Source organism: Lithobates pipiens, unplaced genomic scaffold (genome assembly GCF_037356315.1).
Source record: "Lithobates pipiens isolate NorthernLeopardFrog02 unplaced genomic scaffold, aLitPip1_a1.2 Scaffold_13, whole genome shotgun sequence".
In the NCBI taxonomy this organism is placed as follows: domain Eukaryota; kingdom Metazoa; phylum Chordata; class Amphibia; order Anura; family Ranidae; genus Lithobates; species Lithobates pipiens.
This window is the reverse complement of record NW_027507718.1, coordinates 112,999,416-113,016,014: the sequence shown is the minus strand read 5'-3', so window position 1 is coordinate 113,016,014 and position 16,599 is coordinate 112,999,416. Positions and strand designations below refer to the sequence as shown.

At 41.4% G+C, this 16,599-nt stretch overlaps 1 protein-coding gene across 2 annotated transcripts in view; it reads left to right on the top strand.

The window, feature by feature from the left end:
* The first annotated feature begins 1,708 nt into the window (after positions 1-1,708).
* The window catches only part of LOC143974232 (coiled-coil domain-containing protein 17-like), a 93,463-nt gene continuing 78,572 nt past the window's right edge, over positions 1,709-16,599 (top strand). For both annotated transcript variants that reach the window (XM_077475400.1, XM_077475399.1), the window contains exon 1: positions 1,709-2,104. In XM_077475400.1, the coding sequence (XP_077331526.1) occupies positions 1,970-2,104 (135 nt within the window). In that variant the 5' untranslated portion in view covers positions 1,709-1,969. The remainder of the gene's footprint in view (positions 2,105-16,599) is intronic.

Below are 16,599 nucleotides of genomic sequence, written 5' to 3'. Positions count from 1 at the left end.
AAACAGAACTTCCAAGTAAGTAAATGACAGGGGTATTGAAATATATATATATATATTACGGTCAGTAAAAACATTTTCCAGCAGAGCTCAGAATATCATGTTTGAGCTATGATACAGATCCTTCACATCACACCCCCTTTACTTTACAGCATCTGACTTTACATTACCGTCCCCCTTTAAATCACAGCCCACCTTCACATCACTATCCCCCCCCCTTTGCATCAGAGATACAGTGCCGTCAGCACCACCTTTAGATCACAGCCCCCCCCTCCCCTCCTACATAATAGTGTCCCTCTTTACGTCAAAGTCACCCCTTTACATCACAATCCCCCCCTATAGAATACTGCCTGCCCCCATACAAAACAGACCCCATTTACATTCCAGTCCCCTTCTTTACATAATAGCTCCCCTCGATTACAGCACCCACCTTTTCATCACAGCCCCCTTTAAATTGCAACCCCCGTTATATCACAGCACTCATCTTTAGATTAGAGTATGACCTGTAAATAACAGCCCCCCATTTACATCACAGCCCTCCTTTGCATTAAAGTCTCTCCATTTACATCATAGTGCACCTTTTTCCATCACAGCCCCCCCCCCCTTTACATAGCAAGCTACCCCTTTACTTGACAGCCCCCCTTCCCCCTTTACATTACAGTGCCCTCCTTCTCATTACATCCCACCCAATTTGCATAGCAGTCTCCCTTTACATAATATCCCCCCTATAGATTACTGCACCCCATTTTACCTAACACCCCCTCTTTCCAGTCTTACTGTACATAGCAGAACAGAGGGTGGGAGGTGGAATATTATTATTATTATTCAGGATTTATATAGCGCCAACAGTTTGCGCAGCTCTTTACAATATGAATAGCTCTGGATGGAGGGTGGACGCTTTCCAACTTTTCCTGATAACTAGTAACTAAGACTGCTCTGTACCATAACAACCAATCACAGCTTATTAACTAAAAGTGGGGCTCCTCCTGCCCCCTGTCCAGAACTGCCACACCTCCCATCCTCTGCCCTACTGCGAATATGACCCAAAGGCACCTGAATGGTGCAGTCGTGGCAGTCCGGACGGAACAGTCACTCGGTCTAGGTCCGAACAGCGGTCTGCCATTTAGTGATGCCCGGTCTATGAGCAGGCGGATATAAGTAGATGTGCATTAGTTTATATCTGACTAGGGTCCAGGCAAAGCCTAAAATATTAATTCAAAATATGTGCTCACAAAATATAAACTGCACATTTCTTTGGGATTCAAAACATTAAGCCCATGTTCACATTGATCCGATTTGGCTATTGCTGGCAATGGCACCGTCAGAATCGGGGACGGTCGATTTCAATAGACATCTGTGCAGGAACCCGCACAGATGTCTCTGAAATTGCTTCCGAAGTCGGACTGACATGATACTGACATGATATATTGAAATCGTTCGAGTTCAGTTGATGCATCAAACCCGCATCAGTGTGATCCTAGGCTTAATACTTATGGTGCTTATCACCTTGTCATTTGTTCCACTAACTGCATAGCGGAGCAAGTCATCATCAAGAATTTATCCAGAGAAAATATGCAAGCACAGCCATGGAGCTGAATGATTTGCAATGCATAGGCTTAACTGTAGATGTCACTCCCATGCCTTTCTAATCAGTAGCTGTAGCTTTAGGATAGTTATACACAAACACAGGTTGCCAACCGCTTGTCATTGTTAGAACCTGGGGAGGGGCAACTACAATCAGAAGCTGGGACATTTCAACCAACAATTAGTGTAAAGTAACTGGGGGCCTGAAATAACTATTGTGTGGCAGAAACATCATATCAGCTTTTTATTTATTTTTTTATTTTGAAAGCCCACAACATGTGAGTTTACTACTGGAAGGTGCAAGGCAAGGAAGTAGGAGGATGGAATCTCTGACTTTTTGAAAAAAAAAAGAAAAACTCGACTTTGAAAGGCCAACTGAATTTCCAAAATGACGGACCTATTGCGTTGCCCGAGTTGCAATATGACTTTCAAATCTTCGCTATTACTTGAAAAACACAGAGAGAAATTCTGTATTGGTGCATACACTGGAAAAATAAGAGAAACACAGACACCCCAGGACATGGTAACTACCATTGTAACCTTGACGTGATAGCTTGTTTAGTACTACTGTCCTGATTTGTTTAAATGTACACATATGCTGAGAACAACTGTGCACCAATTGAAAGGTTTAGTCATCTTGTTCCATATATATATATATATATATATATATATATATATATATATATATATATATATATATATATATATATATATATATATATATATATATATATATATATATATTGATGTTTTTATTTAAAGTGTATCTTCAGCCATTGTTTTTATTTTGTTTTGGCTAGAGTGGGGAAAAAATAGAACGCTTTTATGCTTCAGCCACTTTGAAGCAATTTGTCCTGACCTGTTAAATTGCATGACAATGCGCAGCCTATTGCCAGCAATGACACCGTTCCAATCAGTGTGATGCCAACTTTGCGGCACCGCACCGATTTGCAAAAGTAGTTCCTGCCCTACTTTTGCCAATTTCGGGTGAGACTTCAATAGAACTGTGCATGAAGCCGTACAGATGTCTTTCAATTCGCACCCGAAGTCGCCGCTTAGAAATCATTTGATTTCAGATGAAGGTGCACAAGTTCAAAGCCGTGTTCAGTCAGTGCGAACGAGGGCTTAGACCCCTTTCACACTGAGTCACGGCCACGTTAGCGCTAAAGCGCCGCTCATTTTAGTGGCGCTTTAGCGCTGTTTAACCGCCTCAGCCCCGGAAGATTTTACCCCCTTTCTGACCAGAGCACTTTTCGCGATTTGGCACTGCGCCGCTTTAACTGACAATTGCACTGACAACTGTGCTTCCTTTTTTTGTGGTATTTGATCACCTCTGCGGTTTTTATTTTTTGTGCTATAAACAAAAAAAAAGAGCGACAATTTAAAAAAAAAGCTATATTTTTTACCTTTTCTTTAATAAATATTCCCAAAAAATATATAAAAAACAATTTTTTTCCTCAGTTTAGGCCGATATGTATTCTACATATTTTTGGTAAAAAAATCACAATAAGCGTATATTGATTGGTTTGCACAAAAGTTATAGCGTCTACAAAATAGGGGATAGTTTTATGGCATTTTTATTATTATTATTTTTTATTAGTAATGGTGGCGATCTGCGATTTTTATCATGACTGCGACATTATGGTGGACACATCGGACACTTTTGACACTTTTTTGGGAACATGGTCATTTATACAGCGATCAGTGCTATCAAAATGAACTGAATACTGTGTAAATGACACTGGCAGGGAAGAGGTAAACACTAGGGGGACGATCAAGGGGTTAAGTGTGTCATAGGGAGTGATTCTAACTGTGGGGGGATGGGCTTCCACTCACATGACAGCAATCACTGCTCCAGATGACAGGGAGCAGATCCCTGTCATGTCACTAGCAGAATGGGGAAATGCCTTGTTTACATATGCATCTTCCCGTTCTGCAGCTCCGTGACACGATCGTCGGGACCCGTGGCCGCAGTCATGCTGTACACTCCGCCAATTAAAGGGGACCTACAGGTACGACCATTTGCCCACAGCTGCCATTGTGGCAATGTATATCGGCGTGCAGCAGTCGGCAAGTGCTTAAGCGGCGCTTTTCGGCTGCTAGTGGGGCTCTTTTAGAGGTTAAAAGAGGTTAAAAGCGCCCGTGTTGCGGCGTTTCCGAAGCGCTGTCCATTCATTTCAATGGGCAAGGCTTTGTGGGAGCGCTGTATACAGCGCTCCCAAACTGCCACAAAGATGCTGCTTTTAGGTCTTTTCCTAATATCCTGCAAGCACACCACCCCAGTGTGAAAAGTCACACTGAAATGAATGGGAGGCAGTTTTCAGGCGTTTAGAGACTATTTGTAGTGCTAAAATGCATGCAAATCACCCCAGTGTGAAAGGGCTCTTACTGTGGCCCTCTAAAGACTGATTGATTGCTTTTCAGAAGTGTTTGATAGGCGATGGTATGGCAATACGTTGCCTCCTCACCGCCTGTTTTAACCCCTAAAAGTCAACGTCATCATGCCGCAACAGTGGCATGGCCTTAATCACCTGCATGTGACTTCATGGATAATTTTTGTTGAACCAAAATGCAAAGCATCATAGCCCCAACATGAGTATAGCTCCATACAGCCACCTTTGCAGCTTAGGGGTAGAGACGGGCTCAGGCGTGTTTGGGATCCTACCTGCTTGAGCCCACCAGGAAACTGACACTGCAAAGCGCTAATCATAGGCAGTGAGACATTTCCCGATGTGTGCAACTGCAAATGTCTCCCAACATTCTGTCCACGTCTACGGGGCTTTCGGCACCTTTCACACAGTGGTCTGAACAGGTTGTCTGTCAGTTTTTCAGGTGGACCTGGTCAGACCATCCATTCACCCCTATGGAAAAACGGTTTACCGCCTACTTCTGGTATGATCCGGTTCATTAAATAAAAATTAAAGGGGATTTGTCCTCCTCCGTCTAGGCAGATTGGAGGGCAGTCAGTGTCCATTTACTCCCAGCCACCCATAGAGCACAGAGGGCTCCGTCTATGTTCACTCTGCAGAAATATGAGTGGACATGGATGTGTCACCCACCCACTCTGCTCTGATCATCAGGAGATCAGTGGACAGATTCCCTGTTGATCTCAATTGAGTCCACCCCATGTGAAAGGGGCATAAAGCATCTTTTACACTTTGGGGGGGGTCATTCACCCCTCACCCCCCCCCCCACCCAAAAAAAACTGTTCTCCCTTAAGCTGCAATGGCAGTGAATATCCCTGCTGTCTTGTTTAGTACTGGCTGCCCAATGTAACCCAGTCAACTGAATGGGGCTTTGTGGCAAATGTTCCATACCTGGGTGCAATGCATACAGTTGAGGCATGGTGATGTGGGATTTTAGGGGTTAAAACAGGCAGTGAGAAGGCAACATAACATCTCTCCACTGCCTGTTAAGCATCTTCAGCAATATGATCTACTGCAGATTGCTCTTCAGAGGGCAAAGTCAGTGTAAACAAGACCTTATAGAGCAGTGATGGCGAACCTTGGCACCCCAGATGTTTTGGAACTACATTTCCCATGATGCTCAACTACACTGCAGAATTCATGTGCATCATGGGAAATGTAGTTTCAAAACATTTGGGGTGCCAAGGTTCGCCATCACTGTTATAGAGTTTTCTTCATAGGATCCTTTCACTTGGGCAGTGCCTGCTCCAATCAGAAGGGGATTGATGAACAGATTGCCTGCTGAATCAGAGCAGAACAGAATGGATGCTTTTTTTGGAGGCAAAATTAAGCTTGAGGCTCTGTTTACATATGTGCGGCCACAGATCATAGCAAGGGCTCCTGTTCGTCCCTATTCACCGATTCAGGTGCGAATCCAGTCCGAATTTTTGCCTGAATTCACACTTGAAACGGAACCAAAGACATACAGCACCCTTTCCAAATGCAGACCACGGCCACCCCGGATCTGTTTGAACCGGCTCAATTGAGAACCAGTCACACACTCCTGTCATGTGAATTGGGTGCAGTAAACACCACATCCAATCCGCATTATGTGAACCCAACCTAAATCTGGATACACATTATACAATTTTTCTTAAATTTTCTTTGGATTTACCTTCGGCTATGTAGTGCCAGGGCCAGCCTGATTGCATACAAATTGAAAGTGTTTAGATTTGACCTCATATTATATGGTTTTGGTAAATCTAAAGAAGAGTTGTTCAAGAAAATTGTTGGGAGAGGTTTTAGTCTTCCCCTACTCTACTATAAAAAAATATATACAAAAACACTTTTTGCCATGTACGTGGATTGCATCTGCTTTGACCAACGCATGTGAAGTGAGAAAGCCCTCAGCCCAGGTTCACACTGACTGCGGATTAGAAATCGTACAAGTTCAAATGAACTCACACAATTTCATACCCGCATATCAGTCTGACTTCGGGAGCGATTTCAGAGACATCTGTGCGGGTTCTTGCACAGATGCCTATTGAAATCACCCCTGAAGTCTCCAAAAGTAGTACAGAAACTACTTTTGGGAATTAGTGCGATGCCGCACCGATTTGGACCATGCTATTGCCAACAATAGCCGCCAATTTGGCATGTGATTTGACATTTCAAATCGCAAGCCAAATCGTCCAAAATGTGAACGTATGCTCAAAGAGTCTTGCACTGCCAGATTCTGCTGAGATTTCCTTTCCTATGGGTTCTCTTCACAAAGATTGTTTTGTGAAAACAGACAATAGGTGTTCATCACTACATCCTGCAAAGATCAATTCTCACAAGGACTGTTAAAATGGTCTCATTGCTGGCTTTTATTGGATGGCTATACATGGCCCAATTCGATGGTCTAATGCAGTGGTCTCTAAACCGCGGCCCTGGGGCACTATTTCAATCAACGATACCAACAATGGGCTATTATTCCCCCCCACTGACACCAATGAAGGGGCACAATTTCTATCAATGACACCAACAATAGGGCCCAATGACATAAACGATGGGGAACTATTCCTTCCACTGACGCTGAAGATGGGGAATTCTTTTTCCACTTACATTGGCACCTTTTCTACTCCCAGTGGCCACAATCTGGCCCCCCTAATGTTGAAAGACAATAAACTGGCCCTTTGTTTAGAAAGGTTGGCGACCCCTTGTCTAATGGAACAATCAGGCTTCTTAAGCTTCTTTGAGCTGCAGCAGGGTAGACAATCAGAAGCCTTCTTCATCATACTGGGGTTGATTTAATAAAACTGGAAAGTGCAAAATCTGGTGCAGCTGTGGTCATGGTAGCCCATCAGCTTCTAACTTCAGTTTGTTCAATAAAGCTTGGCAATAAAACCTGGAAGCTGATTGGTTTCTATGCAAAGCAAAGCTTTTGCAAATCTCCAGTTTTAGTAAGTCGACACAACAGTTTCTTTGTTTTTCTCATAGAAAATGGAAGGCGGACCCTTACTGCATATGCATCTTCCCACTGACTATGTCTTAGGCTGGGTTCACACTAGAGCTGCAAGATTAATCGTTAAGAATCGTTATCGCGATTGTTTTCCCTGTTGCAATCTTGATAAAGTATTTCCAGATTCTTTCTATGCAGAGAATTCTCACTGCTCTGCTAAAGCCGACAGCTGTCAAAAGAAAGTTTTTTTGCTAGAAAATTACTTAGAACACCCCAAACATTATATATATAAATATATATATTTTTTTTTATTTTATTATTATTTTAGTAGAGAACCTAGAGAATAAAATGTTGGTTGTTGCAATATTTTATGTCACACTGTATTTGCGCAGCAGTCGTTCAAATGCAATTTTTGTGAAACAAATTACACTTTAATGAATTAAAAAAAAAAAATAACCAGTAAAGTTAGCCCAATTTTTTTTATAATGTAAAAGATTTTACGCCACAAGAATTGTAAGAGAATCGTGAGATTTTTATTCTAAGCAAAAAAATAGTGATTCTCATTTTGGCCAGAATTGTGGAGCTCTAGTTCACACCATCGATAATTGGATGTGGCGGAGCCAGTTCAGATATCTCCACTGTGGCTCTGGTGCGAATTTGCACAGGAGACCTATGCGTATTTTGGTCAGTTTCAGATCTGAATTCAGCTAAAAATTCAGGTTGAAATCTTAGCCAAAACGGTGAACCAGAAGGCACCGGACCCCTGCTGGGAGCCGCATGTGGCTATGGTGTGAACCCAGCCTCAAACACATTGTAGCAGGTCTCAGCTCAGCAGGTTCAAGGATCTGTTACTGGCTAACATCTATAAGGCTCCATGCACAATGGACTTAAAAAAACGTCTGTTCTCTTGGTAGTAAAGAACGCTTATAACGCAAAAAAAAAAAAAACATCCTAGGGGGAAAGAGGAGTCCTCCTCTCCATGTCATATTGTATTCTGACAACTAGACTTCTCCAATGACAGAATATACTGATTGGTGACTACAGCTAGTTGGCTGCAGGCCGCTGCGTGACAAATATTTTCTCACAGTTCTGTTCAAGAGAAATTCTGTCAGGTCGAAATAGCCATAGATGGTCCAAAATTTAGCCAGTCCCTAAGCAGCTTTACTGTCAGTGTGGCACATGCCTATATGTAGCCAGAAACGTGTACATGCTTTTTGAAGGAACTTGACTGACTTGAATTGGAAAGTTCAAGTCGGTTTGTGCCATTACAATGCAGGACATCTGTTTGAGCACGATAACAGGAAAAAAAAAGTAGATTTTTTTTTGACTGTTGGAAGACAAGTTCACTGCCCCTCCCATGCCACAATATCTTCTACTTGGCCCCATCCATGCCAGATCTCTACAAGTACTATTTCAACCACGCTTAAAAAAGATTAGACCATGAATGGGTACTCTAGGAGGCACCCATTCTCTTTCAGATTACTCAACAGTTGAACAATAAAGAGCATTCCTCCATTGTACCCCTTTTTATCTTGTAACTATTACATTGAAATGTAATTGCATAAAAAAATAACAGAGAAAATTGTAAATAAATGTGCTACAAAGAAAAAATGCCGGCAAAATATACTGTATGAGTGGGACAAATCTCTTCTTTTGCGCACAGAGATCTTTCAGCTTGTTGGAAAATCTGCTGGAAAATGTTAGCTTTATTAGACTTCAGTTTTTGCCTTTTACATGGAGGAAGGGAAACAGTTTTCTACTAGAAAGATCATCAGCAAATCTTGTGGAAAATCTTAGTGTAAACCTAAAGTAGAATTCCAGGCTAGCTCTAATAAAGCTTAAATTGCTCCCATCAACCTTCTAACTCTTATTCTAATTACCCTGTAAGAGGAAGATGCTTATACTTACCTATTCTCAGAACAGAGTTCAGACGGACTTCTGAGTGAACGGACTTGGCCACACATGAACAGTCTAAGTCTGTTTGAAAGTCAGTTCGCTTTGAACATGATGACATAAGACAAGACTAAAAAAAGGAAGTTCAATAGCCAGTAGCCAATAGCTTCCCTTACATTGTATTTGGTCCATCAGACCAGCATACAGATGAATGGTTTTCCCGATAGGAATTGAGTCCGTCGGACAGATTTTAAACATGTTCTATTTCTAGGTCCATCAGATTTTATAGCGAAAAACAATTGGATTAGCCCACACAGGATTGGATTTTCCGATGGACTGATCCCGTCGCACCTAGTCTGCCAGAATGTCCGGTCGTGTGTACGCGGCTTAAGAGCTAGCCTGGACTTCCAGTTTAATTTTATCAAATCCAGCACAAAAGACCTCCAAAATAATGTATGCATACCAAAATGACACCCTTCCCCTGAATGTGCTATATATATTATGGTCTTCATTTCCTCCAGAGTCCACTTCAGAGCTCCCATCTGTATACTCCATCTACTGCTCAGTACTCTCACTATACTCTCTTTACATACTATGCTCTACTTTTAACCTGTAGTAATTAAGGGCTAACTCAAAAGTAGCACTCACTCACTCCCAAAGGTTCAGAGGCTGCCAGGCCCAGACACCAGTTCCAACTTCCAAGCACACCAACAAGAACAGGCTCAGTCTAGGTAATGTCTTTTTGTAGATTTATTACTCCAAAATGCAGAACAAATACAGATAATCCTTTAGCAGCAGCTTTTAAATTTGAGTAGAAGTCAGGGACACCAGCTAATCTGAGACTCTGTATGAGCAGACCCATTGCTTACAGCAACCCCTGGCATTAACCCCAAAAGAACATGCACGCCTGGGGTCTTAAAGTGTATGTGCATGCATGAGCAGCTCAGTGTACACATTTTGCCAATGCCGAGATGAATGAACTCCTACACATGTGTGGGAGTGATGTCATCTTAACCTGGCTAATGGAAATGGCAGAGGATCGGTACCTGGAAGCTGACCTGGCTGAAGATGACAGCGGCCAGCGGGGAGATCCAGGACACAGCAGCACTGGATAGAAGGTGTGTATAGTTCTGCTTTAAGCCAAGGTTCTACTCACTGTCATCCACTTAGCTTCCATGTATTACTCTTCAGAGGTCCTTCTTCAGCCCAGCTTCCACAAGTTCTGCTCCCCAGCAAATATCTTTCAAGCCCTCAGCGAAGCACATGCTGAGGCCTAACAGCTCTCCAGTACACAGGCTGCCTCTCAGGGGCAGCAACCCCAGAAGAATAGCACTCTCTGACCAATCTGAACATTTATGCTTTCAACAGTCACCTTCTGGGTGCCCCCTTCCAGGGATTGGGTGAGGCTAGATAAATATTCATAACTCAGTGGCCCACCCTCCTACTTGATTTCTGGATACTTCTTCCAGAGGACAGACATCAACCACCAAGCCTTGGAAAACTTGGCCAGATGTAGAAAATACATTTCTGCTCCATGGTGTACAGCAGAGCCAAAAGCTGAATTTAGCCAGACTAGAACAATGAGTTACACAAACCATGTCCAGTGACTTTTTTTCTGTACAGGATTATTACAGGTCACTACAAGGGCACATACTAAACAATAGTATTCTGAATCAAACTGAAATGAGGGAAAAAATATTTTTTTTTAATCTCTTCTCTAACAACCTACAACAGGAACAGGAATGTAACAGGAAATAGGACTGCAAAATGCTCTGCAACAATGGAACATTAAAATGCATGACAATGCATATAAATGTAACTTGACTAAAAATACTAAAAATATATTTTCAGTGTGTTGCAATGCATTTTTATGTGTAGTATGGTGTAAAAGGGCCAAGCTAGACAAATGAAGATTTGCAATGCTATAAAGAACATAAAAAAGTGTTAGGCAGGCCATAGATTATGCGATTTTACTTCCTGCAACCACGGGTTACCATTGTTTCCAAGAGAACACATTGATCATTGCTAGAGGCTATAGTTGCTGGCAATAATCGAATGCTAGAAATCTAACATGCTGGTTGTACCCAAGTCAATCGATGAATCGACTTACGGTAAGTACAATCAGCCTGCCCATAGGTGGATCAAACCTCACCCAGTCCCTACTGAAATGGCCCACATTAAAACCATCTATGGCCACCTTCATATTTTTGAAGCTACTGCTTCAGCACAATTTATCTTGTGTTTGAAATTCCTGAAAAATAACAGTGCCCTTCCTGATATGGGAGCACACCTGGACACTGTCTACAGCTCCATAGCTGTATTTGTACAGTATGTGCTTCTTACTGCTAATTTCAGTTAAGGTCTTAACTTCGACAAATAAATATACACCATGGGTTATTTTTTAAAATCCATCCTCCAAAACTGCATGTACATGTATTATGTGCAAATGGGGACAAGATTGAATGTTACTAAACTGTGTTCTCTCCAGGTCAAATATTATTTGTTCACAAAGAATAGATTGAATCAGGGAAATACTGCATTATGGAGCTGACGATCATAGTAAACAAGTATTTATTTGCTATGCTTTTCAACTCTTTATACCATAGTTTGGTATTCCCATGATTTACTGTACTCTTTATGAATGAATAATACTTGACCTGGAGAGAAAATTGTAAAATAACATTCGATTTTGGCCTCAGTCACACAGAACAAATGTACATTCAGTTTTGTAAGGCAATCAAAGATTTTTTTCATAAAAATGCTCTAATGTAACTATCAAAATTATTAACCTATCCGAAACCTGTTATACGGCCTCTAAATGAATGGATATTGTTATTAATGGTAATTATATGTGGGTATAACCATTTGTTCTTTTTTTTTTGCCTATATACTTTGTGGTAAAGGTTACTCTTTGCCATCTCAGAAAGTTGGGAAGTATGGATTGGGTGATATCACTATTGTGTTGCTCACTATTTCACTGCTATACTGAAAACCTGGATACATATTTTATTGAATACTGCTATATAAACAATTTCTTGTTCATTTTGTTTCTTCTCTTGAAAGTGAGGGTTTAAACAGTTAGCTTAAAGCGGACCTTCAGTAATTTTTTCATTTTCCATCTATTAAATCTTCTGCCCTTGTTGTTTTACCTTTGGATAGTAAAACACTTTTTTCGGCCAGTAAATACCTTATACAGCCCACTTCCTGTTTCTTGTCTGGGAAAAAGCCTAGGCTTATGACATCATGCACAGCTCTCTTTCTCACTCTTGTGAGAGCTTGCCAGGAAGGGAGGAGGGATGAGTCATAAGAGGGCCAATGAGAGCTACAGAGCTGGAGGTGTGCCTCTGTGTAAATCTGTGTAAATGAATGGATATTGTTATTATTGGTAATTATTAATGATAATTATATGTGGGTATAACTATTTGTTTTTTGTAAACTAATTGTTAATGCTCCATGTCTCTGGGGGCATAGCAGGGGGGGGGGGGCAGCAGCTTCAGTTACCCACAGTTAAAATGGATGCAGCCAGACTTAGTGGAGGGAGATTTCTGCAGTATATTTGGCAAGTACAGAATCACTGTATTTTTAAAATAATATGCAAAGTGGTTGAAGGGAAGTTTCAGAATGGCAAAGATGTTTTTATTACAAATTATGTGAGCAGACTGCAGTTCCTCTTTAATGTGCATCTTAAAGTGTTCATTTGCACATTAACGAGGAACAACATTTTTTTCAGCTGTATTAAATAGATTGACAGCTGCAAATGTAACTAACTATGCTGGTAAATCACATGGAATCAAAACAGCACTTAGTAGGAATTAACTTGGTGCTGTGTTCAGTCTACAAATGGAGATTAATTACCAAGGAGAATACACACTACAAAACAGCCATGTTGTTTGCTCACTGGTCAAATAAGTTGCTGGTCTACACTATACTGCTCATCAGGCTACTCAGATTAAGCTCCTTTAGCATCCTTGAAGCCAAATACGCAACATAATGCTATTGCATGGAAAGTTTCTGGTCCAATCATTCATCAATCTCTGCTTGTATAGACCACAAGTAAACATTGGAGAATGGTTTTAGGATCTTAAGACCTTAAGATGGTTGGAAATTTTTGTTCTATTTTTCCATTTATCACTTCTTTTGAACCAGAAATGGTTGAAGATACAGTGCTGCCCAACACTGTATCATAGGAAAGATCATTTCATCATCAATGTATATATTGGGTAAGGAGAGTTTAATGCTTGGTTCCAACTGTACAGATAATTCCACATATGGCCAGAGTATATGCTTTTGCACCTGCCCTGAATATGTTTACTATAATTGTAGCAAAAACTGGCCTACAGAGAACATCAGTTTCTCAATATTTGAGTTATTTTGCAATGAAAGAGGAAAATTGCTTCAAGAAGAGGCAAGCAGTCTAATGTCCCGTACACACGATCGGACATTGATCGAACATTCCGTATCCATAGATTTTTTCCATGTTGGCCCAAACTTGTCTTGCATACATACGGTCACACAAAGTTGGTCGGAAATTGCGAACGTCAAGAACGCGGTGACGTACAACACGTACGATGAGCCAAGAAAAATGAAGTTCAATAGCCAGTGCGGCTCTTCTGCTTGATTCCGAGCATGTGTGGAACTTTGTGCGTCGGAATTGTGTACACGCGATCGGAATTTCCGACAACGTATTTTGTTGTCGGAAAATTTGAGAACCAGATCTCAAATTTTGTGCGACGGAAATTCCGATGGAAAATGTCAAATGAAGCCTACACACGGTCGGAATTTCCAATAAAAAGCTTCCATCGAACATTTTCTGACGGAAAATCTGACTGTGTGTACGGGGCATTATAGTGGAAAACAAACGTGATGAAAGGAGAGATTCTGAATTTGTACAAAAATTTCACTCAAGGTAAAAGAAATTAGTCACGCATCTCAGTATGTAAACTGTTCAATGACATGTCATGAAACTTTTAAAATGATTTGCTGTAAAATGTTTTGCTGAACAGTAATGGCACATGTAAAAGTCTTTCCCAACACAACATACAGGGCCGTTTTTAAGGCAGGGCAAAAGGGGCAACTGCCCTGGGCCCTGTCATTGTTGTGGGGCCCAAAGCAGGTGCCTCATACTTGCCAACTATTCTGCTTTAAATTCCCACGTCCCTTGAGGTTTTAGTACTGTGCTGTTTCCCAATATCTCAGTGTGAAGTGCTGCTACTAATGCGGCATAGCTCTGCCCTATTGTTGTGTACAGATGACTCACCTGCAGACCCTGTGTTTACATGTAAATAGTGGCGGCATTCATATGTAAATATCGGCGGTCGGCGGCATTGATATGTATATCATGCCCCCTGAGGTTATATCCACAGTAATCTCTAGCAATCAATCAACAAGCAGAAATCATGTGCTGTAACCTCTAGTAATTAATCGGTGAGCCGTAATTTGTGCTGTAACCTCTAGCAACCAGTCAGTGAGCGGTAATGATACACTATAACCTCTGGCAACCAATCGTAATAGCTGCCTGATCTGATTCAGTAAACTGATTTTGAGTCTAGCTACTATTTATTGTATGTCTCAGAACAGGTGGAGAGCAAAACTGCATGGGGGGGGGGGGCAAGAACAACAACATACACACCGTATATTTCCTGAAAGGGCCAGCTGAAGGAACATACAGTATATATAGTATTCATGCACTTCTATTTCTGTACATCTCTGAGCAATAGCCCATGTTCATCTGATAAGATGATACATGCAGACTTTGGTGAATTGCAGTAGGGCCTCACAAAGTAATATATCCCTCCATCCTTGGAGAAAGTAAATTTATGTTTTTTTTCCTGATTTTATTTTTATTTCCCATTTTTTTTATTTCCCATTTTTGATTCATTTGGAGTGTCTTTAGGAATGGTTGCATGTTCGGGGAAATGAAAGGCCAACATTGGTGTCATAACTAAAACATTCAAGAGCAGGCTGTGCCAAGTGCTGGAATAAATGGAAATTCTGTTGTCTGCCCAGACATTTTCTTACTACTACTGACACCTCTCTGCACTGGTCCTGTACTGGCCAGTGATATATAGAGTGCTACTAACCAGCAGTGGATCAGTGGCTGCCAGTGGTCCTGCAGTATATGTGATGAGGTTCAGGATCTGTCCATAATCCATGGTCAGGTAAGTATTTCTCTACATTACACCCCTCTAGACTAGACAAGCACTAAATCATGAGTATACATTTGGGAGGAAGGGGGTGCACCCTTATTGGATCTTTTTATAGCTGGTAAGAGTTCAGCTTTAAGATAAAACTCACTGGCTGTCTAACCCCTTCCTTAGATCATGTCTACTTTCCAAGAAGGTGTTTTTACTATTCTGGTATTTTTATTTGATATGTTTTATAACGGAATGTAGGTGTATATTGTTTTTACCCTTAATCATACAGTAAAGGACATGGGATCTTTATTCTTAACCATAGCTTATATGCAACAACCTTCAGGTGATTGGACACTGGCAAAAAAAGCTGCAGGGACATCCTCTATATAACCCATCCCACTTTCAGCAGCCTAGTTTTTTCTGCTAATGTCGTTAGGTGATGGACATCTTCTCTCTATTGTCAAGATTTTAGCTGTTCCAAAGCCACTGTAGCTCCCTCTCTGCAGCCTTAATCTCTTGGCTGAGCCTTGGGGGACCATATCCTAACCCCGCTTGAAAGAAGATGCGAGACTAGCCTGTAATGATTCAGACACTGGATACATGCAGTGCATCATGCTTAGTTGGTCAGAGGATGCTATACACGTCTAAGACCATGGTCCAACAGCAGTAAAGCCCATACCCATGAAGGGTAAAGCCAGGATGGGGCTTGTCCCTAACTTCCTGCACTGGTTGATGAAGGCATCTGTCATGGTAGGTTTTAGGTTTAGTGCCCTTTCTTGGGCCCTAGCGTGATGGTACTCTGATCCCATGGTGTCTTATAAATGAAGTGTCATTGCCATTATGTGGGAGTGCCCTAGCTCTAAATTAGTTACCCAAGTCAGCATCCTTCTGTTGCATGGGCCCATCATTGCACCTGCACAGCCTCATTTTCTTTACTGGGCAGGCGAATGCCATCTCAATACAGCAGGACTGGTTGTCAGAGGAATCTCAACTTCTCAATAATATCTAGTAATTCAGGGCAAATTCTAGCCTAGATAGTACTCTGTGAGATGCATCCTGTATTTTCTTCAGTCTGAACCAACATATGAAATTGAGTAAAATCAAATCTGGGCCCTGGCCACTCTCTTTCAGATGCTGTTAGCTTTGAATTCCCTAGTTAAGGGTTTTGTGTAGGGTGCTACACACAATGGGCTTTCTTCTGTATTACCATGGGATCTTAAGCTGGTTCTTTTGGCCCTTTTAGAAAAGGCCTTTCTTTATAACTTATTTTTCATATTTCCTTGCCTGGTCCCCACTCACATGGTGTTTTTTCTCCGAGTTGGAGCCTTTCCTAATGTTACACAAGGATAACATTATTCTAAGGCCTAAGGTCTCCTTTATCACTTAGGAGTTTTACTCCTTCCCCCTCAACCAGGATATTCTTCTTCCCTTTTTTATGCCTGGTCCTGGAACATTCCAAGGAAATATTCCTCTGTTGTCTTGACATGGCAATTTTTTGACTTACCTGTAAAATACTCTTTTTTTTTTTTTTTGGTTTCAAATTTTTTATTATGAGTAATAGAAGGTAAAGAACACAAACATAAGTATTCATGACCGCGAGCACGGCACAGAACGTTAAGTACAAAAAGAGAGAGAATGACAT